The sequence below is a fragment of the Thermothelomyces heterothallicus genome (genome assembly GCF_042370625.1).
Source record: "Thermothelomyces heterothallicus CBS 202.75 unplaced genomic scaffold P884_scaffold_11, whole genome shotgun sequence".
Taxonomy (NCBI): Eukaryota; Fungi; Ascomycota; class Sordariomycetes; order Sordariales; family Chaetomiaceae; genus Thermothelomyces; species Thermothelomyces heterothallicus.
The window spans coordinates 549,705-562,375 of NW_027192572.1; the positions used below are offsets into that span (position 1 = coordinate 549,705).

Genomic DNA, 12,671 nt, shown 5'->3' on the forward strand with positions numbered 1-12,671 from the left:
GCTATTCCGTACATCGCCGACCATCCCTCAGCTTTCACCCCTCATTCTCGTACGGCGGAGACTGTTTACGCAATTCCAAGAGCAATACGCTATTCAGTCATTATTACCGCGACTTGCGTGACGATGCAAGCCTAATCCGCCAACAAATGGCAGTGGGGTTCGCGCACACGATGAATCGCGTCGAGCTGAAGGAGCTGGGCCTGGATGAGCGGGGAAGCTAGCGATCAGACAGCAACCAAGTCTCGGAACCCGCAATTAGCCCCCCCAAGGTACTCGATACACTCGACGGAGATTGGATACTCATGGTAGGTTCCGGTAATACCAGGCCCTCATTGTGGTCGGCGATCCTGATGATGAAATCTCAGTAGTTTAGTGCGCAATGCACTAGATACTGAGGACATGATGAGGAGCAAAGGAGAAAGATAAAATCAATGGTCGCCTCAAAGGCTCGCCGGGTGACCCCATTGTGGAGAGTACGGACAGCATTGGGACAACATTCTTTCGCACAAACATCCATCGCCGCGTCCCTAGAGTTCAGCCCCTGGAAGCGACCCCGCGCATCGCAGTGCTCCGAGTCTCCAAGGTCCAGGCAGACGTAAAGTCTTTTATTTTTACCTTTATCCATGGCGACCACTGAGGTGCCGGTGCATAGCAAGGCTCCCGCAAGTACGGACCCCGCGGTCTACCAGGAATACGAATCGAAATGGTCGACGTATCCCACCGACGTTGAGGGTTGGCTCCAGCGCGCGCGGGACGTAGCCACCGTGCTGGCTGTGGATGCAGCCGCGCGTGAGAAGGCCAACAAATCGCCCAGGGCAGAAGTGGCCCTCCTTAAGCATTCCGGCCTGCTGCGGATTCTCGGCCCCAAGAAGTACGGGGGTGGCGAGCAGTCATGGAGCGTGGCATACAAGGCGATCCGCGAGGTTGCCAAGGGAGATGGGTATGGACGTACCTTGACCTTAACGGACCGATAATGTCGATGGTGTGGACTAATTAACCCTTCCGCAGATCTATAGGGATGCTCTTGGGCTACCACCTTCTCTGGTCGCGCACCGCCAATGTGGTCGGCAACGATGAGCAGGCGGACCGGCTGCAGAAACTCATCATCGAGAACAACTACTACGTCGGCGGCGCCGTCAACCCGCGCGACAGTGACCTCAAGATCACCTATGACGACGAGAAGATCACGTACAACGGCTTCAAGAACTTCACCACGGGCGCCGCCGTCTCTGACCTGATCGTTCTCGAGGGCGCCGTGGAGGGACGCCCCCCAGAGGAACACATCTTCGCCATTGTCCCGACGGCCCAGGCGGGCATCACCTTCAGCTACAACTGGGACAATATCGGACTGCGCCTGACCGAGTCGGGTGCCGCCAAGATCGAGAATGTGTCCGCACCGTGGGCAGATGCTCTCGGGTGGGATCCAGCGACCAAGAAGCCCGATCCGGCAGTGCTAGGGATTTCCTTCCCGTCACTGCTGCTGCCTAGGTATGTCCTGCGGAGTCGGACACGACGATAGGCGCATCTGCTGACACGCGCATAGCATCCAGCTCGTCTTTAGCAACTTCTACCTCGGCATAGCCATTGGCGCGCTGGAGTTTGCCAAGCAGTACACCGTCCGCCACACTCGGCCATGGCCGTATGGCGGCGAGGTAAGTCGGCTACGTCCCTCTTCCCCTCCACCGGCCTCAACAGACACGTACCCAACTCTAACCCCCCTGCAGAACAAATCCGCTGCGACCGACGAGTTCTACATCCTCTCCACCTACGGCAACTTCTTCGCGCACCTGCGCGCGGCTGAGGCACTCGCTGACAAGGCCGGCGAGGAGGCCGACAGGATTTTTGCCACGTACGGGAACAACCGGGCGGCACTGACGGCCCGGGAGCGGGGCGACTGGGCCGAGTGGGTGGCCAGCATCAAGGTGGTGGCGACCGACACGGGCCTGCGGGTGACGTCGGGCGTCTTCGAGGTGACAGGCGCGCGGGCGACGGCGAGCAAGGTCGGGCTCGACCGGTTCTGGCGCGACATCCGCACGCACACACTGCACGACCCGGTGGCGTACAAGAACCGCGAGCTGGGGAGGTACTTCTTGCTGGACCAGGTGCCGGAGCCGACGTGGTATACGTAGAGGGAGAAAGATGCGAAGCGAACGAGTGGATTATCGGCCGGCGCGAAGCGTCTTTCGTACCGAATCTCTCACATATCCAATTAGTTATGTCTGCTCGAATTTCCCTTCTTTGCATCGCCGGCTTTGTCAGCCATGCATTGATTGACCCGACGACAAAAGACAAGGGAAAGAAGAAAAAGAAAAGGAAAAATTAGCCGTAAAAGGTCGAAGCAACAATGCAGAAGCTTGGACCGCACTAACTATCTGTAGTGTAGGTAGTATGAGGTACCCAACCCTGAAGGCTGGCTCATTTCCGGAATCCACAGCAAATAACTAGTCTGAAACCGTGAAGCGAACCAGGTTAAATGGCGGCCACCACGTGAGTTTTCCGATAACAACGTAGTTACTGCGTAAAACGTGGCCAGCACGGGTCGCGCCGGAGGCGATCAGCAAGCTTGGCAAGCTAACCTTTATGAAACGTCACTCCCCTCTTTGTTTCAGCGGCCTTGCAGTTGTCGCCCTCATCTCGGGTTACGCCAAGCGGGCACTGCCCAGAGGTCTGGAATCCAACGTTAGATTTTGCGGGGGTCCGTGTAGCTAGCATCTTGGCGTGCAATCAGAAAGTCGTCAGGGACATTTGCGCGATGCTGTCAGGGTTCCAATGTGCGCAGGGTCCGCCCACTGCAGGCATGTGTAGTTCTGTTTCGGTTGAACAACCGGTTTCTCATGGCTCGCTTGCACTCTCGCTGTGCAACCGAGGGATGTTGCAGCCTGATCCTCATCGTCAAGTTTCATCGCCCTGTTACCAGCGCACCCCCCCCAAACCCCAAAATCGGAGACCGAACGGAAAGCCTGCCGAGTGAAAGCTGGTCCGGGCGCCTGAACTCAGCCCGGGTTCTTCAGGCAGGCCAATCATCGACCGCGCACAGTGGGGTTGGTTAATGAACAGGCGCCCTGGGCGCCTGCCACCCCCAGAGGGGCACGAGGGCTCGACGGCGAGCTCGCAATCCGCAATCAACGCAACCAACCTCATTTCTCCATTACATGAGGCTTCTCAACTACAGCGTCTGCGACGAAGCAACTGCCGTCGCGCCCTCATTCCCCCCTGCCGGGCTGCGGCACTACCGACAATAGACGTCCCTTTTGTTCCTGCTCCTCAACTCTCTTCGGTCGTCTTGTAATTTTAGCATTATTTGCATTCGACCTAGGTTTCTGTTGTACGTTGCCCCTTCTCCGATCGCCGGTTCGTAGACGGTCGGTCGGTCGTCCCGCCGAAACATCGCAGATCTCTCCCTCCCCCGGTCGTTGATCCAAACCTTCAACGTCGAGTCAACACCTTCCCCATCGCAAGCCCTCTGGCCCTTTCACTCTGGGTTCGACTGCTGTCGTACTTCTTCGCTTTACACATCTCCCACATCGTGTTGGCATCAAGCGGCATCACCCCCACTTTCACCTCCCCACCAAAGTCACTCGCTAATCATTTCGACCCCGCCAGATCCCTAGACATTGAGATACCCGTCCGTCTCAACGGACCAATTTTCAGCTTCTGCATCGTCGCCGGATCACGTACATTCAACGTCTTCGCGACCGGTCCGCTCCTGGTCTTCGCCTGGTAACGCCGCGCAAGCCGCCCCCGTCCGTTCCCACCAACAATTCAACCCTCGTATGCGATTGCCGGGCACGCGCGAATTCCCCCGGAACCCCACCATCGCACCCTATCGTCAGCGCCCACTCTCCGGTGCCGTCACATAGAACCATCGAGCGTCGCCCAACATGTTCTGGAGATTTGGCGGTTACGCCAATGTCTCCACCATCGACACGATTCTTGAGCGGGACAACTTCGAACTCGAGGAGCTCCTTGACGAGAGCGACCTGGTGCAGGAGCTGAAACAGCACAATGCACGCCTCGTGGAATACCTCCGGGATCCTCAAGTGCTCGAGAAGTTGTTGAGATACGTCGTCGCACCTAAGCTCGAACCGGTCGCCTCGCCCGACGATGAGGAGGAGGACGAAGACGGCGACGAAAAGGCCAAGAACGCCTTGCGAGCGTCCACCGCCTCCGAAGGTTCTTCGAGAGCCGACGACACCAGCCGGGAGGATAGGGAAAAGAAGCGAAATCGCTACGCCCTCGTCTCCACCGAGATCTTGTCCTCGGACACTTGGTCAATGTATGATGCGCTCATGGAGAGCAAGCCGCTTCTCCGTGATTTCTGGCAATTTTTGAAGCGCGACGCCCCGCTCGACCCCCTTCAAGCCAGCTATTTCACAAAGGTCAACGAATCGCTGTTTGACAAGAAAACGGAGGAAATGTTGGACCTACTCAAGTCTATGGATGGCGCGGTGCAGGACATCTTGCGACACGTGGAGTGTCCCATGATCATGGACCTCTTGCTCAAGATCATCAGCCTGGAACGTACCGAGAGCGGCCAGGGCATCGTTGAGGTACGCGTTAGCCCTCTACTGTCGTGGTGTGCCAGGACTAACAAGTCATCTCCGTTCTTCTCTTTGCACAGTGGCTTTACACCCAGAATGTCATGTCGGCTCTCGTATCCTTTCTCAGCCCGGAGCATAGTTGGGCCACGCAAACTTCTGCTGCCGACTTCATTAAGGCTATCATCACCGTCTCCGCCAATGCGTCGCAAAACGAGCAGGCATGCATTGGCCCAAATGAGCTCACCCGGCAGCTGGTCTCGAAGCCGTGCGTCGAGCAGCTTATTAAGTACATGCTGGGCGGCGGAAACCCCCTAACTTGCGGCGTTGGCATCGTCATTGAGGTCATCAGGAAGAATAACTCAGACTACGACCCCGAAGGCGTGGATATCAATGCTCCCCCGTCGAGTCGGGACCCGATCTATCTGGGCACGCTCCTCCGCCTGTTTGCCGAGCACGTTCCCGATTTCATGAACCTAATCCTCAATGCGCCGGCCCAGAATCAGCACCTTTCCTCTACTTTTGGCAACAAGATTGAGCCGCTGGGGTTTGACCGCTTCAAGACGTGTGAGCTCATGGCGGAGCTCTTGCATTGCAGCAACATGATGCTGCTCAACGAGCAGGGCGCCGAAGAGTTGATTGCCGCTCGCGACGCACAACGGCATCGACTTCGAGCCGAAGGCCAGCTGCTGCCGGTGAGCAATCGCGAACCTGCCCCTGCCGAAGATCTTTCCATGCGAGTTTCACAGTCCTCGGCTCCTGAACAAGGCCGGAAACTGGAGGTCATGAACGCCACTGTGGAAGACGACGGCTTTGAGGAGGTGTCACATGCCGCAGACGAAGACAATACGCACGGCGTTGTGGAGCTTCCCGACGCGCCCGCGCAGCCACCTGCTCCCCTGGTCGATAGGGACGATGAGGAATTTGTGGACGAGCCCCTAACGTCTCCTAACCCGGGCGCGCATGATCCGGCGGTTACGCCTCACCCGCCCAGCAAAGAGGGAGTAGAGACACCGGGACGTGATGAAGCAATGACGGACATCCCTGCTACCGGCTCAGCAGTGGAGGGCCCACAGTCTCAATCCGAAGAGACGCCAGAGCGTGCTCAAGACCTTGGTACACAGGAGCCAGAGCAGACTGTTAAGACGGGTAGTACGCCGCCTGTATCGGAAGGGGAAAACGCCGACAACAAAATCGGGTCGGCAGCGCCAGTTGAGGCTGATTCTACAGCCCACGGAGAGATACAACCTCGCCCAGAGGACATTCCTGCGCCCTTGTTCTCGAGAGAGAACAGCCAATCAATCTCAGGCGAACCATCATCGTCGGCTGAAGGGGCAAGCGGCACAACCGTGACCGCTAGCCCAGAGCAAGATCCGAGACTCGATCAAGCAAAGATCGAGGATAGTTTGGCCCCGCAGCCCGCTCAGCCGGGTGGTGATAGTTCTGTCGCCACGGGTGATGCTGCGGAGCCCGCCCCTAGCGCGCCCGCCCAGCCCAAGCCGGTTGTTGGGGACTTTCTGAAGATGCAGTTCGTCGAGTACCGTGTCGTTCCTACTATTCTGAGCTTCTTCTTTCGGTACCCGTGGAACAACTTCCTCCACAACGTGGTGTATGACATTGTCCAGCAGGTGTTCAACGGGCCTATGGATAGGGGCTACAACCCCACACTCGCCATTAGTTTGTTCGAGGCTGCCGACATTACCAATCAAATCATCAAGGGCCAACTCGCTAGCGAAAAGTCCCAGGCTGAGAGCAAGACACGCATGGGATACATGGGCCATCTGACGCTCATTGCGGAGGAGGTTGTTAAATTTACCGAACGCCACCCGCCCGAACTTCTTAGCGAAGTGGTGCTCGAGAAGGTGATGGCGCCAGAGTGGGTCAATTACGTCGAGGGCGCTCTCGCCGAGACCCGTGAGCGTGATAACGCCATCCTGGGCGGCGTCCGCCCCGAGGTGGCCATGAACCGTGCCGGCGGGCAGGGCCTGATGGGCGGCGGTTTCTCCGGTCTGAGCTCTATCGGACTCGGCGGCGGGGCGTCGAGTGCTCTCGCTGACGCTGGACTCAACGGAGGCTCGGACGTTGCTGAGGGCGCCGGCGGCGGTGGAATGGGCCCATTCTCCATCAGCTCTGGAACCCTGATGAGCGGCTTCGGCAGCTCGAGTGACGAAGACGATGATGAGGAACAGGACACCGAGGAAGATGTCAACAATGAGGTATGTAACAATACTATTCTTTGAAAGTCCTCTTTCTAGCTATGCTTTCCTCCCGGACCTGAGCGGGCCACGGCCTGGCCATGACAAAGGCGCTCTGCCCAGTGGGATATGGAACCGCGCAGCGCCATAGATGCACCACCAGGCTACGATCCCCTTCCGGATGCCGAGAGTGGTCCAACTCCGTATTCTGGGCGGAGACTGGCCAGAGTTCTCCTCATTTCTCCCAGGACCGATGTCTCGCTTCGGTGCCAGGTATTGAGGTCAACCGGCAAAAGCTCTCGTAGTCGAGACTTGTCGGCAATGCTGTCCTCAACACAATTCTGTTGTGAACTTTGCGCATATTTTGAGCACCCTCGATGCTACCGCCGATTTTGGGCTCCTCAATAGCTAATGACGGATTACACAGTTTCGGGCTTACACCGATCCCCTCAACGCCAACCACAATTCCATGGATCCACCATCCATTCCACCTCCTCCACCTCCGCCCCCACCCCTCAATATCCCCCCTTCACGGGCGCGCCTTCAGCTTGCCGCCCGGTTAGCCATGAATAAGAAGAATGCTGCTGCTGCTGCCGCATCTAACGGGGGCCAAGAAGGCAGCTCTCCCCCCACCGCAGACGATGCCACGGGTTCCGGGGTCTTCAGGATGCCCAATACGTCTGCCAGCGAACGCCTGCGAAACCCCTTCGCTGATTACGAGGATGATGATGATGACAATTCTGGCAGCGGAAGCAGCGATGGCGAGCCCGAAACGGTAGAAGGCGAGGAGAGCCTGGGCCTGGGCACGGGCAACTCGACCTGGCATCGCGGCTCCTGGTGGCGGGATGTGGTCCGTGGCTCCCGTGGCAGGCGCAGGCGATCAGGAAGCCGCGACGAAGGCGATGCTCAAGACATGGAGATTGAACGTTTTGGGGATGGGAGGGACGATGACAGCAGCGACGAGGAGAGCGGGCGACGGCTGGCGGACGATGACTACATTGAGGATGAGGAGTTTGGTGACTTCGCAATGCCCGAAGTTGAGGAGCGAACCACAAGCAGCACCGTGTCGGGCATCGATCCCTTCCGGAAAAGCATCCTCCACAAACCCACGGCAGTCCATCCCACCGCGTCGACGATAAAGAGCAGTGGCATCAGCCCCTTCAGCAGTCTCTGGCCATTCTCGCGAGAGAAAAAGGAGGGAGAGGAGGCGGCGACGGTGACGACAAAGAGTCAAGAGTCGAACGCCAGCGCGCCCGCGGGGAGCGCGCAGGGGAACGGGGGCGGCATTACGGAGGAGCCGGTGGAGTTGGCGGAGGAGGAGGAGGAGAAGGAGGCCGTGATTGGCGAAGACGGGAAGAAGATCGATCGGGCTGTAGAGGCTACCAGGCGAACCAGCATCGAGGACCCGGACGAGGATGAGGTAGATGTCGGGGAGGAAATGATTGTGCACCGCGGTGCTGGGGTCCAGTAGAAATGGACTGCTGCTGCGCAGTGAGGCGGGGGAGCCGTACGGACAAAGAGAGCACTGGTGGCACGATTTGGTACGCGTGGCACGTGAAATGAGTGATGGCTAATCAGGGTCAGTTTATTATATAGAGGGATCTATATCGATGAAGGGTCTGTCGCGATTTTACTTATAGTCTACGTTGACGTTTTGGTGCGTGTTTTTTTTTTTTTTTTTTTTTTTTTTTTTTTTTTTTTTTTTTTTTTTTCGCCCGAGCCTTGTATGTCGGCTCGCTCGAATTACGGTCTGAACTGGCGCGATTGATGCATTCTTCGTTCTCAACCACCCCAGACACACCTGACTACTTAGTGCCATGTCAACCGACAGCGCTCCCCGCGGTCCGCGCCCATCCCCTGGCGCCGCGCGCGGCCATCACGGTCTACGGCTGCCTGGACCTGAGCTGCCCGCCCGCCGCGCGAGAAGCTGCGGAACCGGCCGTGCAAGCCGGCGTTCGACCGGAGCTTACATCCCCTACGGCCAAGACCCTGCGCGACCCGCTGCCGAGCCCGCTCTACTACCGGGGTCCGGACGGCCCTGCCCGCCTTCGGGGGCGTCGTCGCCGCCGAGCTCGACATGCTCGCGCACGAGAGCTGGCGCATCGCCTGCCGGCTGCCGCGCGACCTCCGCGGCGGTAACCGCGCCGCCTCCGCGGCGACCTGATCGGCCTGCTGCCCGGGAGGGAGGACGAGCGGTTCGCGTTTGAGGAGACGGCGTAATTACGACCCTCCTCCTCCTCCTCCTCCTCCTCCTCCTCCTCCTCCTTTTTATTCTTCTGCTGGCTCTGGAGACGGCGGCGGCGGCGGCGTGGCGGCCGTCGGGTGGTGTCAAGTGGCTGCTCGTGCCGGATGTGATGCACGGGTTCGACAACCCGCGCATGAGGGCCCTGATGGGCGGGACCGAGGCCGTCAAGGACGCCGAGCTCAGGACGGAAGCCTACAGGGCCGAGTTGGCGAGGTGGCTGAAGGGGGTGGTGTGGCGAGTGTAACGATTGTAACTATAGAGAGGCAAAAAGCAGAAGAGGGAGAGGAGAGGAGAGGGAGGAGAGGAGGGGGGAGAGGGAAGGGAGGGGTTGATGTTATTCCATGCAGAAGCACATCGGGAGCGCGCATGCACTGGTCCGCAATTCTTCATACATAACAGCTGCGGCCATCACATTTTTGTTTGTAGAGTTGGATGGGCATTTTTGGAGCTACCATGTTCATGTTCTTTTTTTTTTTTTTTTTTTTTTTTTTGGAACCAAATGGAACAGCAGTCAATGTCTTGGATCGTGTTCTGCGGGCTGGCCAACGGTCTCTGATAGGCTTGCGCTATGACCCTAGCGAGCAAAGCAAATCATCCCCTTGTGGTGTAGTTGGCTATCACGTTCGGCTGTAAAGGAATTTATTGAACCGAAAGGTCACCGGCTCGATTCCGGTCGAGGGGACTCAAACTTTTGCACCTCCTTTTTTTGTTCTTTCATGGACTCAAGAGCATCTTAACCAGCAAACCATAGGGCCTAAAATGAGATTCCACGACTCGTTTGTGCGACAGACGCGGAAGTGGAATGTTGGAAATGTCGATCTGGTCCCAATCTGCTGGTCTCCACGGCGAGCAAAACAGGTAATGCCCCGCTCGTGAGAGAGGCTCATTTTAGGGATCAAGAGGGAAAAAAAAAAAAAAAAAAAAATTGCCTCATCATCAAGTTCTGAGCAGATCATTTAAAAGTTCAGATTGAAGGATTTGCTGATACTGCGTAGGTCAACCCCCTGGGTATCGATAATCTATCAATCGCTACATTTCTCTTTTCGGTTTGTCCCCGTCATGAACCGACGGTCGGGACCACTTCGACCGGGCGCGGATCCTCCTGCCATAGATGAAGAACACAAAGGGCACGGGTATTAGGAGAACCGAGAAACCGGCCGGTATCGACGACCCCGGGCCGACGCCCAGGTTGTGGAACAGCGGCCCGACAACTAGCGGAAAGGCGCAGGCGAAGCACGACCTCAAAAAAGTGTTGGCGGCCACGGCGGAGGCGGCATACTTGGTGAAGGTGTCGACCAGGTAGTTCAGAGCAGCCTGGAAGATGGTGAAGAAGCCGGTGCCGAGCATCACCAAGCCGATACAGGGGACGATCCAGTGGATGTCGGGATCCGAGGTCCAGCCGGTCAGGAACTGGCCGCCGGCGAAGAGGACCGAGCCGAGCATCATGGGCGGCAGGCGACGCTCCGGGACGGCCCTGCTCCCGGCCGCGTGGTAGGCCTTGTTGTAGAGCAGCTGGTTGTAGACGTTGATGGCGCAGCCCAAGACGGCGCCGATGAAGATGCACAGGAAGGGCAGGGTGGCGACGAGGTGGGACCAGCGGCGGACCTCGCCAAAGACGATGGGGATGGAGCCGAGCTGCATGTAGAGGATGCCGTAGCAGAAGCTGGCGTAGAGGGCGACGAGGAAGCAGATCGGGGTGCGGAGCAGCTGGATGGGGCGGACCAGGAACTTGCGGGCGAGCTCGGCGACGCTGACGTCCCACTCCTCGAACCTGGCGTGCAGCGCCCAGTTGCCCGTCTCGATGCGCAGCCGGCGGGCCTTGTAGACGAGCAGCTTGGGCGGGTACGACTCGTCGATGAAGATGACGGCCACCAGCAGGATGGCGGCTTGGATGATGCCGGCCAGGTACTCGGTCCAGCGCCACCCCAGCCCGGGCTGCGCGACCAAGGCGGCCGACACGATGGGGCCTTCGTTCCTCTTGTCAGCAAACAAGGAAGCGAAAAAAAAAAAAGGGGGGGGGGGAAGAGAGAGAGGGAGGAAAAGAGATGGGAAGCGTTACCCAGGGCCGGACCGGCGACGACGGCCATGGCGTAGCCGGCCATGGCGATGCCGCGCTGGGCGGGGCCGTAGAGATCGCCGAGGACGCCGCCGGTGTTGGTGACGGGGGCGCTGGCGAAGAAGGCGCCCCAGAAGCGGGTGAGCATGAGGGTCTGGAAGTCCTTGCTGGCGGCGCTGGCGAAGCTGAAGCAGGCGGCGACGAACATGGGGGCGAAGACGGCCAGGCGGCGGCCGTAGACCTCGCTCAGGGGCGCCCACAGCAGGGGCCCGATGCCGAAGCCGACGAGGAACAGCGAGGTGCCGAGCACGGCGACCTGCGAGGACACGCCGAAGGCGGCGGCGACCTGGGCCGTGCCCGCGCTGTAGCACGACGAGGCCCAGGTGGCCGACATGGTGACGAGCCCGTACAGGAGCGTGGTCACCACCTTCTTGTGCAGCGGCCAGTTGAGCGGCTTGTAGGGGTCCTCGGGCCCGTCAAAGTCGACGAGGAGCTCCGGGCCGGTCGGGATGTGCGAGAGCGGGTGGGTGAAGGCGGGGACGGCGGGCCGGGAGCGGATGCGGGAGAGGAGGTTGGTGGTGCGGCGGGTCAGGGTGTTGTTGTTATTGTTGTTGTTGTTGTTGCTGCTGCTGGCGCTGGCGTTGGCGTTGGCGTTGGCGATGCTCGCTCCCGTCAGGGTGCTCGCGCGCCGGCCGGCAGCGGTGTTGTGGCTGGCCACGGTGGTCACGGTGCTGGCGGAACGGGCGCGCGAGAGGCGCATGTCGAGAGGCGTCGGGCGGTGGCCGTCATAGTCGTAGTCGCTGTCGGCGTCCGTGTCGTCATCGGTGTCTGCGTCGGCGTCGGTATCGGTGTTGTTGTCCGACTTGGAGCCGGGAGCGTCGTCCTTGCTGCTGCGATGGCCATTGCCTTCCTTGGTTGAAGCGAGGCCCAATTCGCGCGCCGGATCGGTCTCAGTTCGCGCTTGGGACGAGCTGCCCTCGAACCGCTCTCGGTCCAAGTCGTCGGGGATCGGACCTGCCATGTTTCAATTCGGCAGGGCATGTTACTCCGTACTCGTACGGCCAATGGCCCCCTTATTAGGGGACCCTGGGTGGCGTCTAGTCGAGGCATGGCTGCCTTCTTATCCGAGAAGCAGGGTGTGGAGAAGGATGGCCTGCTTCGGCGCATTGCGTTAGTGTAGGGCCGATGGCTGACGACGTCATCTCTTAGGTCGGGAGGACCCGCGGCAACTTGGAGCCTGCAAGTCGAGGAAAAAAAAAAAGACGAAACAAAAGAAATCGAGAAACAAAGCGCAAAATACGGTGCAAATCACAATGCTATCCGGTTTCTGTTCAATTAGATTGGAATCGCAGAGTCGACCGTGCTGTGTGAGACGAACAGAAAGAAAATGCCAAGCGACAGCGACCGCAGTGACAAACTACACCGTAGTGCAGGGCCCGAGCCAAGAATCGGACCGGTATCGCCAAGCCGGGGGCCCACCTTTGGCAGTTGCGCAGATCCATTGCGGGCAGTTCTCCGGATAACTCGGGAGATGAAGTGGAAGTTCTTCCTTCCGGGGCACGCAGCAATTGGCATCGAACCATAACTAGTTACAACCACAGGGCATGAGACGATTTCGCAGAGTTGAGGCGCTGACC

At 58.9% G+C, this 12,671-nt stretch overlaps 4 protein-coding genes and 1 non-coding gene across 5 annotated transcripts; 3 read left to right on the top strand and 2 right to left on the bottom strand.

Moving 5' to 3' along the window:
• Nucleotides 1-623: 623 nt before the first annotated feature.
• On the top strand, nt 624-2,322 carry P884DRAFT_292132 (acyl-CoA dehydrogenase/oxidase; the record flags this gene model as incomplete). Its single annotated transcript, XM_069444144.1, has 4 exons — nt 624-940; nt 1,009-1,488; nt 1,544-1,652; nt 1,725-2,322. The coding sequence occupies 4 exons, from the start codon at nt 624-626 to the stop codon at nt 2,127-2,129; spliced, it is 1,311 nt and encodes a 436-aa protein (XP_069297587.1). The 3' UTR covers nt 2,130-2,322.
• Nucleotides 2,323-3,881: 1,559 nt separating this feature from the next.
• P884DRAFT_200771 (SIT4 phosphatase-associated protein-domain-containing protein) lies at nt 3,882-8,204 on the top strand (the record flags this gene model as incomplete). Its single annotated transcript, XM_069438317.1, has 3 exons — nt 3,882-4,550; nt 4,622-6,754; nt 7,161-8,204. 3 exons carry the CDS (start codon nt 3,882-3,884, stop codon nt 8,202-8,204), a joined length of 3,846 nt encoding a protein of 1,281 aa, XP_069297588.1.
• A 504-nt stretch (nt 8,205-8,708) lies between these two features.
• Nucleotides 8,709-9,418, bottom strand: P884DRAFT_269789 (uncharacterized protein; the record flags this gene model as incomplete). Its single annotated transcript, XM_069442294.1, has 3 exons — nt 8,709-8,902; nt 8,958-9,195; nt 9,371-9,418. 3 exons carry the CDS (start codon nt 9,416-9,418, stop codon nt 8,709-8,711), a joined length of 480 nt encoding a protein of 159 aa, XP_069297589.1.
• A 155-nt stretch (nt 9,419-9,573) lies between these two features.
• On the top strand, nt 9,574-9,660 carry P884DRAFT_t87. The gene has a single exon. It is a non-coding gene; the product is annotated as a tRNA-Tyr (tRNA).
• A 263-nt stretch (nt 9,661-9,923) lies between these two features.
• P884DRAFT_223900 (major facilitator superfamily domain-containing protein) lies at nt 9,924-12,193 on the bottom strand. The gene is made up of 2 exons (XM_069439574.1): nt 11,038-12,193; nt 9,924-10,945 (listed from the first exon to the last, which is right to left on the bottom strand). Exons 1-2 carry the CDS (start codon nt 12,053-12,055, stop codon nt 10,008-10,010), a joined length of 1,956 nt encoding a protein of 651 aa, XP_069297590.1. The 5' UTR covers nt 12,056-12,193; the 3' UTR covers nt 9,924-10,007.
• Between the last annotated feature and the right edge of the window lie 478 nt (nt 12,194-12,671).